The following is a 17,253-nucleotide window of genomic DNA, read 5'->3' as shown; positions in this document are numbered from 1 at the left end:
GGCAAAATATAGAATACCTCATCGAAGTCATCAACAATGCCATGACGATGATCAGTATCACGATTATCCTCATCATTGTCTCTATCGTCATATTACGCACATAACGATGATCCTTATAATTATGATAAAAATGATGATTCTGGTGATAATAATAATAGTAATAGTAATAATAATAATAATAATAATAATAATAATAATAATGATAATAGTAATAATTTATTCTTTTATTAGCCACAAGAGCTCACATACAAAACATTAAAAAGCATGCAACAACATTAAAGACAAAAACAGGACGATACAATGGGTTTTACCGCGTGTACATAATATAATAAAAATTAAAATTAAACAAATTAAAACTCCCAATAGGGGAGGCGCTTTAAGGTCCTCATGGAAAAAAAAACAACAAAAGTCACGGGTGCCTGAAACACCAGGGGAAGAGACCTTCTCCTTTGATTCCCATTTTACTGGTGCACGCTTAGAATTGGTCCTTTCACACTGGCCGGCCTTACAACATTCAGCCACCTTTCAACAAACTTGCTACAAGGCAACACTTCCCTTTGCACCCTCAACTTCCTTTGTAAAAGTTTTTGAGGGCTTGGCCAAAGAGGAAAGTGTCTGTCTTTAACCCTTTCAAACGAATCAACCATACTACCTCTTTCGTTACAGCCACTAGGCAAATAAAAAATGCCTGCTTCTCCCCACCAAAAGAGGGCGGTGGGACAATCTTCACAATGGATTCAGCTGATAGCCGGATCTGTCCTACACGCGACAGCAGATGTTCGACATATACCCATAAGTCAGCAATACTCGGGCACTGGACTAGGGTGTGCAGAACGGTTTCATTGTTTAGGGCGCACCTCGGGCAGGCCCGGCTGACGGCACTTCCCGAACAGGTAGCGCCTCTCGGTAGCACTGCCAGGCAAGAGATTTCTGGAAGTTATCCATAGGCCCAGGCCCAAAAGTTCTGAAACAGACCGGTTAGATGATCTTCATCGACGCCCAGAGTTTCCCCGAGAACGTCATCGCACTTTAATAATAATAATAATAATAATAATAATAATAATAATAATAATAATAATAATAATAATAATAATAATAACAATAATAATATGTTTACTAAACTGGAGCACTTAAGATGATTCTTTCTTTGTCGTAGCATTGATCCGTTACTTTATGCTATAAAAACGGTAACTGACGTAAATTGGAAACCCCATACACTAAAACAATGTGTGTGTGCGCACGAGTATGTATGTATGTATGTATGTATGTATGTATGCATGCATGCATGCATGTATGTATGTATGTATGTATGTATGTAAATGGACTTACTCGCCTTTCGGTTATGTTTCTCTTAACTAAAAACGGCGAATTGGCAAAGTCGTTACAGCGACGAATAGAAAGTTTTACTGTATTCTCAGAGCTCGCTAAGGTCAAGTTCGCTTTTCATTCTTTCGGGATTTGATGAAAATGTACCTGTCCTCTGTGTGTGTGTGTGTGTGTGTGTGTGTGTGCCTTTTTCTTTCGATTTCGTTTTCAGTTCTCTCATTCATTTTCTCTCTACTCCCGGGAAGGCGTTGGCTATTTATCAGACATGGACAAGAATAGCTCCGCCAGATTTAAAATGACCAAGACACATCGATTGTAATGGCGGCAGTCAAATTAGTCCATCAAGATTCGGTGGCTCAAAGAAAGAAGGATATCTAAATTACCTAAATTATGTATTACATGTTAGTAAAGGGAATAACTCTTTTTCAAACGATCACATGGACTAGTGGTCGGGGTGTTGCAATCACGAGCGCGAGATCGCAGTTTCAGTTCCTTGACCGGGTGGTTCATTGCGTTCTTGAGCAAAACACTTCATCTCACGTTGCTCTGCGATTTCTTTGACACTGAACAGGTGCACGGTGTGGTGCACCGTGCACCTGTTCAGGCAACGTCGGTTTGATGGAGCGAGTGAGCTAAGTGCAGCGCAAACATTTAATCGCTATAAGCAGAATATTTGTTCGGGTTGTTCAGCAAGAAATTACAATTTAAAGATATACCCAGGATGAGGTCTAAAATAACTGTGTGTTGCAATTGTGTCCTCGATATTTGAATAATATTTGCATATACTAAGGCGGAAAGCTGGTAGAATCGTTTGCACTCTAGGCAAATTGCTTAGCGGCATTTCGTCCGTCTTTACGTTCTAAGTCCAAATTCCAACGTAGTCGACTTTGCTTTCTATTCTTTCAGAGTCGATAAAATATGTACCGGTTCCGATTGATCACTGGAATCGATGTTATTGACTTACCACTTCTCTCGAAGTTGCTGGCCTTACGCAAAAATTTGAAATCAATATTTATATATACATTTATATTTATTAGGTGTATATATATATCATCATCATCATTTAACGTCCGCTTTCCATGCTAGCATGGGTTGGACGATTTGACTGGGGACTGGTGAACCAGACTCCAATCTGATCTGGCAGAGTTTCTAGAGCTGGATGCCCTTCCTAACGCCAACCACTCCGAGAGTGTAGTGGGTGCTTTTTACGTGCCACCGGCATGAGGGCCAGTCCGGCGTTACTGGCAACGGCCACGCTCAAATGGTGTTTTTTACGTTCCACCTGCACAGGAGTCAGTATATATCCGTAGTATCTATCTACCTAGGGCCACACATCATATACACATCCTCAAACTAAATATGTATGTGTGTACACATATGCGCACAATCATAAGCTAGTCTAATACCGAGAGCAGTAGAACTGTTTGTATTCTGTTTTCAACATCTGTTCAACTTTCATTTCAGATGTTGAAAACAGAATTAAAACATTTTTCATTATGACTATTGTCTTAATGAAATGACAATAGACATGTGCAACAAGTTAAAATCAATATAAACAATAGAAATATTCTATTCAAAGTATTAAATTTACCATATCAATAATGTTTTATTTTTAATTGCATGTTTTTTAAAGTTTTCATTTTGTACATAAAATATATTGCTAATGGAAATAATTTACCATAATTTCCAGATAGCTTCGTTAGATTATAACTCGTCACCCATTAATGGAAGAAATTGTATGATTTGTTATGATGGCGTTAATTTTACAATTCGCAAGTATGGCATTGCTGAGTTAATTCTTCATATTTATGTATTTAATCAATGTAAATATGTATTCGTATTTGTATCTGAATAAGTTTATATGCTTTTACATATGCACTCCATTCTTCTCTGTCTGAACATTAAATTATTTTTTCAACAAAAGAAATGACTGAACAGGATCGATTATTCTTTCTTTTAATAACATCTAATAATTTCTTCATAATGTTTCACTTATAAAACTTTTAAAAAATACAATAAACCGTTTTCACTGGATATTGAATTTCTGAAATGTCCAAACACTTTGTTGGTTTCGGTAATTAGTTGAATTTGAAAATTAAAATAGATCTATTGTTTGTTCTGACAAGACTCTTAACTTGACAGATGTTCAAAAACAGCATTATATTATATAGCACTGGCGGGTTCTCCGTCGGTGTTGACGATGAGTATTCAGTTGTTCGAATATCTCAATTCCGTTATGTTGACACGCGCATGCCCTCGCTTATCCACTCTCCACACATACACATACACACTCACAAGCACACACACACCCCACACATCCTCACTCACCCGCCATTTCATCACTCCAAAGAATTTTTCCCACCACACATACACTGTCACACACGTTACATCGCTCACACTCTTTCCTTATCCCCCCTCTCTCGTTTTGCTAGACAACTGTTTCACATCTTCCTTACCACCTACATTTTAGCTTTCTAGCACACGCATGCGCCTACACTTTCTTCATTGCCCTATTCTTCTCAACGCCTGCCCTCCTTTTTCTCTTCAATCTTCTGTCTTAGAATGTAAAGTCCGTAAGTAAGTACTGCAAAAGCTTGTTCTACTGAGGATCTAAGGATTGCCTTTTTATTCACTATGGTTGCTACGGGGTAAGAACACTTATGGCTCCTTCATACCAATTATCAGAATTTAATTCTTTCCATCTGATCTTTACACGTGCACACACACACACACACACACACACAAACACACACATTCACACACACATACACATGTCTACATACGTACATATCCATCAATACATCCATCTATATACACATACACAGACACACACACACACACGCGCATATATATATATATATACATATATTTGTGTGTGTATATATATGTATATATATATATATATATATATATATATGTGTGTGTGTGTGTGTGTGTGTGTGTGTGTGTGTGTGTATGTCTGCATATATTGTACACATAAGTCTTTATATACGCGTATATATGTGCATGTATATATCAATATACGTCTTTATGTTCACAGAAATAGCTTTATATAAGTATATACGTCTTTATGAAAATATACACGTTTATATGTCTTTATATCTATACATACATACATAATATATACATACGTATAGACACACACACGCACATATATATATATATGAGACAAATTGAGTCCAAAAACAAGCTGTATGGCTAAAAGAACTGGAGCAGTTAACTGAGAAGATAATACATGGGTAATCGGCACAATAAACACGAACCTTAGATTGGATTGGTCTTGTTAAAAACTGGCATGTAGTTCTGACAAGCTTATGACATCTCACTTTGAAGGCTACCTCCATGCAATTCAAGAACAAGAGATCCCCAACTAGAATCTACAGTATAAGAGGCAGAAAACGTTGACAGACAACAAATGTTGGCTGTACAAGACTGAAGACATGGAACACACTATTGCCAACTGTGAGAAAATGTCTTCCTGATATCATCTTCCCATAGGGCATGAGGCAGTGGCTAGAACGGTCTGGAAAGGATAGCAAAAAAGAAAGCACCAACAGCCGAAAACAACTATATTGAGATCGATGGGTGAAAAAACTATTGGTGGCACTCGAAAATTAAAACAGCCACCAAGTTAAAACAGAACCAGCCAGATATTGTTGTGTGGAATCACAAAAAAAAAAAAAAAAAGATATGCTCCATTGCAGAAATCCGCTGCCTTCTGCATACGAATGTGATTAGGAAAACATTAGAGAAAGAGGACATCTATGAACCATTAATAAGGAGTTTGCAAATCCAATATCTGAGATACGCGTTCAGTTTCATAATTATTATTATTGAAGCAACAGAATACTTGCCAAACCATCTGGAGCACAGTATGGTTGTACTTGGGATCTTGGGAAGAGAACGCAAATCCGTAATTCATACACTACATATGATCACAATATCTGGAGCCATAAAAGTCTGCAAGATCTTACTGAATGATTTAAAGGATGATGAGCAAAACAAGGAGTGGCTGTGTGGTAAGTAGCTTGCTTACCAACTACATGGTTCCGGGTTCAGTCCCACTACGTGGCATCTTGAGCAAGTGTCTTCTACTGTAGCCTCGGGCCGACCAAAGCCTTGTGAGTGGATTTGGTAGACGGAAACTGAAAGAAGCCCATCGTATATATGTATGTATATGTGTGTGTGTGTGTGTTTGTATGTCTGTGTTTGTCCCCTCTAGCATAGCTTGACAACTGATGCTGGTGTGTTTACGTCCCCGTAACTTAGCGGTTCGGCAAAAGCAAACGATAGAATATGTACTAGGCTTATAAAGAATAAGCCCCGGGGTCGATTTGTTCGACTAAAGACGGTGCTCCAGCATGGCCGCAGTCAAATGACTGAAACAATAAAAGAGTAAATGAGAACCTTCTACCACGTAGATGGCCAGTCAAAAATTACTCTAAATTAAAAAAGAGAAAAAGAACATGCATACGTACGTACGTACATACATGCATACATACGCACATATATACATACATTTGCGTAGGTCTGTAAATTTCCCTGGGAATATATTCTTAGTCATGCAGAAACCAATCCATAAATATATTTTCAGATTATAGACATAAATTACAAAGTCTATATTCTGTGAAGCCACATGAAATATTGAAGCAAAAACGTATTCATTTACACGTGAATATGAGCGTTAAAGGAAGTGAATACGTGACATATAGCATGGAAATATAATACAGATGTATCATCGAGTAAATAATGAATCAAATAGCAGCTTTTCTTTTTATGCGCCATTGAATGGATTTTTTCGTGGTCGTTCGACCTGCAGTCGAATCTTCCTTAAAACACACAATACATGGGATAGTATAGACCAGAGGTTCTCAAACATTTTGGGCCACAGCGCCCTTCATGGCCACATAATACCTTCAGTGCCCCACACCTATTTTTTTATGTATAAATAAATATTTTATCATCATCATCATCATCATCATCGTTTAACGTCCGCTTTCCATGCTAGCATGGGTTGGACGATTTGACTGAGGACTGGTGAAACCGGATGGCAACACCAGGCTCCAGTCTGATTTGGCAGAGTTTCTACAGCTGGATGCCCTTCCTAACGCCAACCACTCAGAGAGTGTAGTGGGTGCTTTTACGTGTCACCCGCACGAAAACGGCCACGCTCGAAATGGTGTCTTTTATGTGCCACCCGCACAAGCCAGTCCAGGGGCACTGGCAACGATCTCGCTCGAAAATCCTACAGGAGCCAGTCAGGCGGTACTGGCAACGGCCACGCTCAAAATGGTGCATCTCATGTGCCACCCGCACAAGAACCAGTCCAGGGGCACTGGCAACGATCTTACTTGGCTTGCCGGGTCTTCTCACGCACAGCCCATTTCCAAAGGTCTCGGTCCGTAGTCATCGCCTCGGTGAGGCCCAATGTACGAAGGTCTTGCCTCACCACCTCAGCCCAGGTCTTCCTGGGCCTACCTCTTCCACGGGTTCCCTCAACTGTTAGGGTGTGGCACTTTTTCACGCAGCTATCCTCCTCCATTCTCACCACATGTCCATACCAATCTATATATACTATGAATCATTATTTAATATAATATTATATAATAGGCGCAGGAGTGGCTGTGTGGTAAGTAGCTTGTTTACCAACCACATGGTTCCGGGTTCAGTCCCACTGCGTGGCACTTTGGGCAAGTGTCTTCTACTATAGCCTCGGGCCGACGAAAGCCTTGTGAGTGGATTTGGTAGACGTCGTATATATATATATATGTGTGTGTGTGTGTGTCTGTTTGTCCCCCAACATCGCTTGACAACCGATGCTGGTGTGTTTACGCCCCCGTAACTTAGCGGTTCGGCCAAAGAAACCGATAGAATAAGTACTCGGCTTACAAAGAATAAGTCCTGGGGTCGAATTGCTCGACTAAAGGCGGTGCTCCAGCATGGCCGCAGTCAACTGACTGAAACAAGTAAAAGAGAGTAAAAAAGAATTTCTATACAATACTATAATAATATAATAAATCCATAGCGTCTACCAATCCACTGTCTTCCTCCCAACGCCTCCTTTTTCTCTACTGCACCCTTAGGCACCAGCGCCCACTTGGACCGTCTCAACGCCCATCGGGGGTGGGGGGTGCGGTATTGCCCACTTTGAGAACTTATGGTATAGACAATGGTCCAGCATACCTGAATAAATGTCCGGGTGGTAAGAGAGGGAATGGATTCTTCCTGAAGACTGGTCCGTGAGGACCATCTTAGTAGCAATCACAACGCGAACTAGTATGTGAGCCTCTACGTGGTTGCTCGGCCTGCAAGAAATAGCAGCTAAATTCCATCAAATCGCATTTTACCTTTTGTTGTCTTGGTTTACGCGAACATAGGTTGCCCCTTGTAGGAAGAATAAAGAATCGATGATCATGGCCGGAATAATAATAACTGTAACAATACTTTTTCGTTAGTGTTTTTACTTTCTGTTTAGACATAAAGTTTCCTTAAAAATAACGATGGAAATTGAATACCCCTCACTTTCTTTGAACTACTTAATCATATTGCACCGCTAATACAAGGTGTACGTGCTCAGCTGAAGCAGCCAACTTCTTAAACGATAGAGATATATCTGTACACACATACACACGCGTGCGAACACACATACGTACACACACACACACACACACACACACACACACATATATATATATATATATATATATATATATATATATATATATATATACATATATAAATAATAAGGGTGAAAAATTGAATATTAATTTGATTAATATCAATTTAAAACCAGTGGTCTAGCATATAGAAAAATCTGAAGATTCAGAAAAATTATATTACATACATATAAGAGGGATGACCACTAAGTGGACTTCCATTATGCTAGAAGAAGACCACCTATGGTCTGACCACTAAGAAAAGATTGTTCTCAAGAAAATTCAGTAAACGGCAGAACGTAAGCGAGCAAGACAAATGAAAAGATACAAAATATAAAGATTAATTGCAAACCCGGTCTGTGATTAATCTTTATATTTTGTATCTTTTCCTTTGTCTTGCTCGCTTACGTTCTGCCGTTTGTTGAATTTTCTTGAGAACAATTTTTTCTTAGTGGTCAGACAATAGGTGGTCTTCTTCTAGCATAATGGATGTCCACTTAGTGGTCATCCCTCTTATATGCATACACACACACACACACACATATATATATATATATATATATATATATATATATATATATTGGATGTAGATCAGCCTTAGAGATTATAAATTTTTTTTGGTGTTTGCATTTTACCCTGAGGATGTGTAAGGTAATTTATTTAATTTGAATTAAGAGTTGAATTTGACCTTATACAGAAATCTTTACACAGGTAATAAACTTTAATATATATGGATATTAGCGTCAAAGCTCTTATTTAAATTTTAAATATATATATATATATATATATATATATATATATATATATATATATATATATATATATATATATATATATATATATATATATATATATATTAATTTTCCTAGGAAGGGTGATACTACAGTTTGACTTAGGGTGGTTTATATACATGTCGACGAATAATCATTTACAAGCTCAATCTTACAATGATTTCCTAAAAATTGTAAAAGGCATGAAGGTAATTGTTTGAATCAAACCAAAGGCTGCTTACTTTTCACTAAGAGGGTTATACTGTGATAACCAATCCTTTACGAACAGAATTAATGGCAGAATTGAAGTAACTTAAAACTAGGTAACGCAACTGCACAGCAGAGTCGGTTCTTTGGGAGTTAACGTTTTGTTCTAATGTGTTTGCGTAATATAAAAATTGGTATTCGATATATATTCTAAATGGTTTTTGGTTTGCTTTCCTTTCAATTGTTGCTTGCCATTATTGGTTCCATAATAATTCCAAATATATTTACCTACGAACATTAATGCCATATTTCCATCAGCCGTTGTTACTATGGTAATATTCTTCCATCGAAGTTCTATTTTGAAACATTTGCTACACGGTAGCTATCGAATACTTTACATCAGATGTTATATTTTGAAAAGCATCCCAAATAATAATATTAATAATAATATTAATAATAATAATAATAATAATGATAATAATAATAATAATAAAAGCCCATTTGTAAACTAAACGCAAACTTACCAGTTTTGAGATGAGAATAGATGATTACATCGAACTCAATTTTTGACTGTACCTTATTTTATCAACATCAAAAAGAAGAAAGGCAAAGTTGCGCTGTAAAGAATCTGAATTCAGAATGTAAAGCATCGAAGCTAAATACTGCAAAATATATGTCATAAATGTTTTGTATTCTTTTCAAATATGTCTAAGTTTAACGCCTGCTGGTGTCTTTGTAGAATAGCTGCTGTGCTGAGGACGCATATAGAGGCAAAAGCACGTAGCCAGACTGTATTTTTCCTAAATGGCATGTCAGTTGCGGAGAATGTTTAAATCTCTTTCTCATTCGGAGTTGATAACAATTGTTACAGATATTTGTTTTCTTTCTTCTCAAAAGGAAGATAAATACACAAACTCAAAAATTTATGTTCTTTGGTATATAAGATAACATTATTCGCTTTTTTTTTTGCCCATATACATACACACAGACGTATATTTTTGCCCATATACATACATACAGGCGTATATTTATAAATATACATATATAAACAAACAGACACTCATTAAACTTGGAACAGCTGAGAAACGGTTGCGAGTATTGAACAAATCGCTGTCGAGAAACTTAGATGCCTGATTGTAAGTATTTTATACCTGTGTCAGTTAACACACCCACACCCACAAATACGAAACTATCTTCCCAACAACTTCGAAGTTTCGATGGTGATTAGTTTCGTGAGACTAAAAGAGAATCAGGAATTAAAAATTTCTTTTCTACTCTGGGCACAAGGCCCGAAATTTTTGGGGAGTGGGGGGGGGGCAGTCGTTTAGACCGACCCCAGTGCGCAACTGCTACTTGATTTATCGACCGCGAGAGGATGAAAGGTATAGTCGACTTCTGCGGAATTTGAGCTCAGAACGTAAAGACAGACGAAATACCACTAAACATTTCGCCCGGCGTGCTAACATTTATGCCAGCTCGCCACCTTAGAATTTTAAAATTTTGATAACCGATTCAAGTGAATTCAGTATGTAACAAAATTTTTATGCATATATACATACATACATACATGCATACATACATACACACATATCCAGATTACAAGTTCAGATTTATACCTGTAAATATTGGGGCACTAGAATATGTAACACACTGCCTAAATACCAATCTTGAGAAATTAGGCTTCCCTAAATCACAGAAGAGAAAGCTGATTCGAAGACTGCAGTTCCAAGCCATCACTGGAACTGTAAAAATCTATAAAACTTTCCAGAAGTTTATCATTTAAGTACATATGAGCATGTTTAGATGTGCAAGTATATGCATGAGAAGACATACATAAAACAAAACATACAAATCTGCAAATATACATACATATAAGATAGAAATATGCATATATATGCGTATGTGTGTGAGTATATATATATATATATATAGTTAAAACTTACTGTATAAAGGTTAACGCGTGCGTTCTGTATATATATATATATATATATATATATATATATATATATTTATATATATATATATATATATATATATATATATATATATATATATATATATATATATATATATTTTATATATATATATATATATATATATATATATATATATATATATATATATATATATATATATATATACATATATATATATATATATATATATACATATATATATATATAATAGTTATCGCCAAGCCAACATGGCAGTCCCAAAATTAGGACGAAAGCTGCCGTGAATTAGCTCCAAGAAGCCATCGCCTCTAGCTAGCTATGTGACACACGAAACCTGTGTCCTTTATAACCTTCGAACAGGGGAGGTCAGCAGTTTCCCCCTGCTGGTTTGGCATCTGCAGACTAGTTTCAGGGTGTTGCCCCTTGTCAATGCAGAGCAGCCAAGCTCCAGCCAGGCGGCGCTACTGACTCTCTGTTCGAAGGTTATTTATCTAATTTCAGTGGAATCTATCCACTGGTTTTCAAAAATAGAGTTATTAATATTTCTAAGTCTCTCTAAAGGAGACTACGGCAGCGGTACTGGAAATTAATAGTTATCGCCAAGCCAACATGGCAGTCCCAAAATTAGGTCGAAAGCTGCCGTGAATTAGCTCCAAGAAGCCATCGCCTCTAGCTAGCTATGTGACACACGAAACCTGTGTCCTTTATAACCTTCGAACAGGGGAGGTCAGCAGTTTCCCCTTGCTGGTTTGGCATCTGCAGACTAGTTTCAGGGTGTTGCCCCTTGTCACAGGTTTCGTGTGTCACATAGCTAGCTAGAGGCGATGGCTTCTTGGAGCTAATTCACGGCAGCTTTCGTCCTAATTTTGGGACTGCCATGTTGGATAGATTCCACTGAAATTAGATAAATAACCTTCGAACAGAGAGTCAGTAGCGCCGCCTGGCTGGAGCTTGGCTGCTCTGCATTGACAAGGGGCAACACCCTGAAACTAGTCTGCAGATGCCAAACCAGCAAGGGGAAACTGCTGACCTCCCCTGTTCGAAGGTTATAAAGGACACAGGTTTCGTGTGTCACATAGCTAGCTAGAGGCGATGGCTTCTTGGAGCTAATTCACGACAGCTTTCGTCCTAATTTTTGGACTGCCATGTTGGCTTGGCGATAACTATTAATTTCCAGTACCGCTGCCGTAGTCTCCTTTAGAGAGACTTAGAAATATTAATAACTCTCTCTATATATATATAATATATATAAATCCTATTCCCTTCCATTTTCTTATTGCTATATATGTGCGTTTGTGTACGTGTGTGTGTGTGTGTGTGTGTGTATACATACTCACACACATTTGTATACATACATACATACATACATTTTTATGTGTGTGTCTATGTGTGTACTGAATAAAGACTAATGTCAAATCCATCTTCTGCTTCATTCATTGATTATTCATATTTTAACTAACACTGCAGAATTCCTGAAGTAGATCCAGCGGAAATATACCCCAACCGTAGAAAACATCAGGTGGTCCAAACTATGAACGTGCTTTATTCAGCGCACTAATTGACACATACCCATCAGTTCAAAAAATTACACACACACGCAAACACATTCTCTCGTCTTACGTAATACATACAAACACACACACACATGCACACACATATGCGTGCGTGTAAGACGAGAGAATGTGAATTAGCCGGCTGAATTACTTTGCAGACAGTCCATTTTGGGCTCGCGGCATCTGTGCAACTTCCTCTAATCGGTGGATTAACTGTTTCTAGACCCTTTACAGAATTGGGACCAGTCTTGATTCAATTCAAAAGTCGACCGTTTTTGTTTTATATACTTTTAGCATCTACTCTAGCTAATTCTAGTTTTCTGTATGTAATAGTGTTTTAGTAAAACATGTGTTATTTACCAGTTTAATTTTTTTCACCATTTGATTAATGTTACGTTCTTCTCAAAACAAGCGCTTCTTTGCATTTATCCAAAGAAAATATGTATTTTTATTTGAAAAGTATTCGTTACCCGAAAATATGAATAGTCCTCTATTATAACACCATGTATGCATACATGTATGTATGTATGTATGTATGTATGTATGTATGTATGTATGTATGTGTGTGTGTGTGTATGTGTGAATGCGTGTGCGTGTGAGTGTGTAGGCATGTATGTGCATGAATGTGTGTGTGCATCAATCGGAGGCCAAGTCCCCAGAAATACACACAGAAAACCAACTGTTTAAATATATATATATATATTATTTTATTTAAAAGAGTTCCAACTCTGTCCATTTTTTATGTCTTATTTATATTCTTGTAAAATTAATGTGGGATATAGAATATGGAATATATAATATAAAAATAGATGGTACAATGAAATGAAGTATTGAATGTCTTATTGAATATATGAAATATTGAGTGTTCAATATAAAGAATTAAATATATAAAGGCGAATACGTAATTTCATACCTTGTGGTATTCATCAAGGCCATCGTCTGACATATACATATATATATATATATATATATATATATATATATATATATATATATATATATATATATATATATATATATATATATATATTATATATATATATATATATATATATATATATGACATAGTTTCTACACGCACAAACACACAGACGTACATGCACAATACAGAGTTAATCAGAAATGAAAAAAATTTCAATATTATAAAGCCCACACTCTGAGTTAAATAAGAATGGATGTGAGGACATAAGTGGAAAAGAGTTTCCTGGCAGACCGTTTCACAATTTGTTGATCAATCTTCAGAAAAGATGTACTCCACATCCTTTCTCAATTACTAGCATAGACCAGTTGCTTATTACAGTCATAAACTTGGCTAGCACATCAGTTGATATCCCAATTTGTATAATTGTGCTTTTTACGGCTTGTAGTTTATTACACAATATCTATCTATGCAAAACACAACGTAAATCAAAAATGAAACATATGTATATACTGGCCTTGTAACTAAATTATCATCATAATCATCATTATTGTGTTAGGGCAGCGAGCTGGCAGAATCGTTAGCACGCCAGGTTAAATATAATTCTTAGCGACATTTTGTCCGTGTTTACGCTTTGAATCCAAATTCTACTGAGGTCGACCTTGCCTTTCATCCTTTCGGGGTCGATAAATGAAGTACCATTGAACCACTAGGATAGATGTAATCGACTTGTTCCCTATCCCCAAATTTCAGGCCTTGTGTCTATAGTAGAAAGTATTATTATTATTGGTGAGCTAGCAGAATCGTTAGTACGGCGCGTGAAATGCTTAGCTGTATTTCGTCAGTTTACTACGTTCTGAGTTCAAATTCTATCGAGGTCGACTTTGCCTTTCATCTTTTCGGGGTCGATAAATTAAGTGCCAGTTGAACACTGGGGCCGATGTAATCAACATACCCGCTTCTTCAAAATAGCCGCCCATGTGGAAAAATTATTATTGTTATTATTATTATTATTATTATTATTATTATTATTATTATTGAGTGGGAGAGCAGTGCATGTCATCAAAGTGACACTGGGGTACAAATATACGAAGCCCAATATACCCATCATGACTACCCATCTGATAAGGGTACACCTGGCACATGCATCACAACCATATGTGTGCGACATTGTGATCTCATATCAAGATAAACAACGCATGACCTCGCAGGTGGGGCCCAGTTAGAATTTTCTTCAGGTCGAGTAGCCCATCCTGCTCAAAAGGTCCCTGAATAAGGTTTGTTTAAGTATGCTGAGCAAAACACCCATGTTCCCAGAGGTGAATTATTAAAACCCCAAAGAATTCCTCTCTACATATGGCTATGATGCTTCCCCACTACTTCTGCTCATGATCAGAGATGCACATATCATCAGCCACCAAGGGACATGCTCAACTAATTAAGGTCAAACAACTGACAAGCAAATCTATGGTATTAAGCAAAATATTTGCTGTAGCCCATCTTTTATACCAAGACAAAACAATGTACATGATAACACTTCCAATCAGTTAAGATTTAAAGCCATGAGAGCCAATGCCTGGCACTGCATCAGGTATCATCATCATTATTATTATTATTATTATTATTATTATTATTATTATTATTATTATTATTATTATACAATATAACACCAACAGAACATCAAAGAAAAATAGCATCAGTAACATAGCAGAAACAATGGTAGAAGCAAAGATGAAATATTTTAAAGATGATTATTTAAGTTAATACTTTGCAGGAATTAGAAAAAAGAAATTCTTCTAAGTGCCGTTTCCCTACTTCCCCCTAATAATAATTATCTGATAGCAAGGAAGATTACGATTTCTTAGTGTAGATTAGGAGGTAAATTTAACAAATTTCAAAGTTTGACAAAACTATATCATATAGTTTTGATTCAATTTATAGGCTTGAATGTTTGTTGTAAATACCGAAACATTGGTTTAGACTTTATAATGCTTCACATAACAATGCTTAAAAACTACAGCGTTTAAATAAAGCGTTTTAATTTGATTTCTAGTAGGCAGGGGGCGATAAAATAATCACACATAAACTGACAGATCCCAGTTCAGCTAGAAGAAAAACTAATATTGATTTTCTACTTAAATGCTCAACCATAGATTTGTAGAAAATGAGATTATGTGGGTGTAAACGAATGAAATGAATTAACGTCAGTTGAGAACTGAAGCTAGTTTGCGGTTTAGCGGTTGTTTACAGCTGAATCAGAGGAGGAGTAGCAGTACCCATGGCCTTTCAGGGCCTCAGAGATGTAGGAAAATAAAGGAGTAGGTTGTCATGAAATCAGGGACCCGACCTGAATGTTTGCGACAGAATGGACACTGCTAAAAGTGCCAAAAGACCCGGTGGTGGTGTTAAACCGGGTGACAGCTTAAATCTACCATCTTAAAAGTGGAATTGTATCTGTAACGAGCTTCCACATAGGTATTCGGTAATAAATTTAAGTCTATAATTTTTTCTCCGGTTTGAAGTTATGTCAGAAGACAGGTTGCCCGATTAACTGCACAGCAGGACTGACTCCATAACTACATTGTTCTTAAGCAAACTATTGCATCGAGTATCTAGTTAGAAGCAATTTATTTAGAAAGGAATTCAACACAGAGAGTAAGTTGTTCGTTTCTCACCAAATAGCATCGTCGTACAGTTTCCGCGGTTTTCCTTCAGGTGACCAATATGCGTCCACTGGACCACTGTAATCACTGTCATGGGCCGACTTAAAATTAGTTACACAACGTGTTGGAATGCCAAGCGTTCGAAATACTGGTAGATAAAAAAAAAGAAATAATAAAATATAAAAGAATGTCAACATAACATACATGTATCATCAGTTTGAATAACTATCACATTTTTATTATTTTGTGTAAAATTTGTTTATATTAAGTAAATGCATATTTAAGTTATCAAGAAGTCATAAATGTTTTACTAAAAGCTCGTGAAATGCTACTTGGTGGACATGATAGCTAGTTAAATATTGGCTTCAAATTTTAGCACAAGCCACTAATCTTAGGGGAGGGGTAATTTGTTACATTGACCCTAGTTTTCAACTGGTACTTATTTTATCGACCCCGAAAGGCAAAGTTGACATAAGCAGAATTTGAATTCAGAATGTAAAAATGGACGAAATGCCGCTAAGCAGTTTTCCTGGCGTGCTAACGATTCTGGTAGCTCGTGACCTGTAGCTAGTTAAATATTATTAATACATTTTGGAACGTTTTATGATTTATTTAGCTTACTTATTGAACGTAAATAAATATTGAGAATAACTCGAATACATCGAATAATAAACACTGGCGTGGGATAGTTATTACATAGGTATATGTTTATATAAAAGGAAGAGGGAGAGAGGTTAAGAAGGGAGAGGACGAAGAGGATCAGGGAAGGGGAGTGAGAGGAGAATAACTCTTTTTCACTGATATATATTTTGACTAGTTTCATTTTCCGGCAGTAGTCGCGTATCATTTGCAAGCTTAAGTTGTTTATAACAACACCTACATCTTGGTAGTTATTGGATTCACGGCTAAGCTAACACTCATACTCCTACTCCTAACTTTGAGTTCTTTATTCTCAGCGGCTTGATTCTGTTCCAGTAAACATGTCGACCCAGATACATATACACACACGAAGCATACACACACATATATACGACGCGTACGCACTAATATATATTAGTATTATATAAGTTTATAAAGCTATGTTATATATAGTTGTACATATATTAATATAAAGATATTGTATGTTGTAATCAATTTATAGGTACTGAAGGCGGCGAGCTAGCAGAGTCGTAAGCTCTCCGGGCAAAAAGCTCGGCGGCATTTC

General features: G+C 36.7%; 1 protein-coding gene across 6 annotated transcripts in view; it reads right to left on the bottom strand.

Moving 5' to 3' along the window:
* The window catches only part of LOC106871880 (protein-glutamine gamma-glutamyltransferase K), a 426,022-nt gene that overhangs the window by 29,691 nt on the left and 379,078 nt on the right, over nucleotides 1–17,253 (bottom strand). For all 6 annotated transcript variants that reach the window (XM_089352317.1, XM_052967482.2, XM_014918634.3 and 3 more), the window contains one exon: nucleotides 16,062–16,197. In XM_089352317.1, coding sequence (XP_089208443.1) covers nucleotides 16,062–16,197 — 136 coding nt within the window. The remainder of the gene's footprint in view (nucleotides 1–16,061; nucleotides 16,198–17,253) is intronic.

This window comes from Octopus bimaculoides, chromosome 1 (genome assembly GCF_046866305.1).
Source record: "Octopus bimaculoides isolate indiv1 chromosome 1, ASM4686630v1, whole genome shotgun sequence".
NCBI classification, from domain to species: Eukaryota; Metazoa; Mollusca; class Cephalopoda; order Octopoda; family Octopodidae; genus Octopus; species Octopus bimaculoides.
The sequence above is the reverse complement of the archived record's forward strand: the minus strand, read 5'-3'. Positions and strand labels throughout refer to the sequence as shown.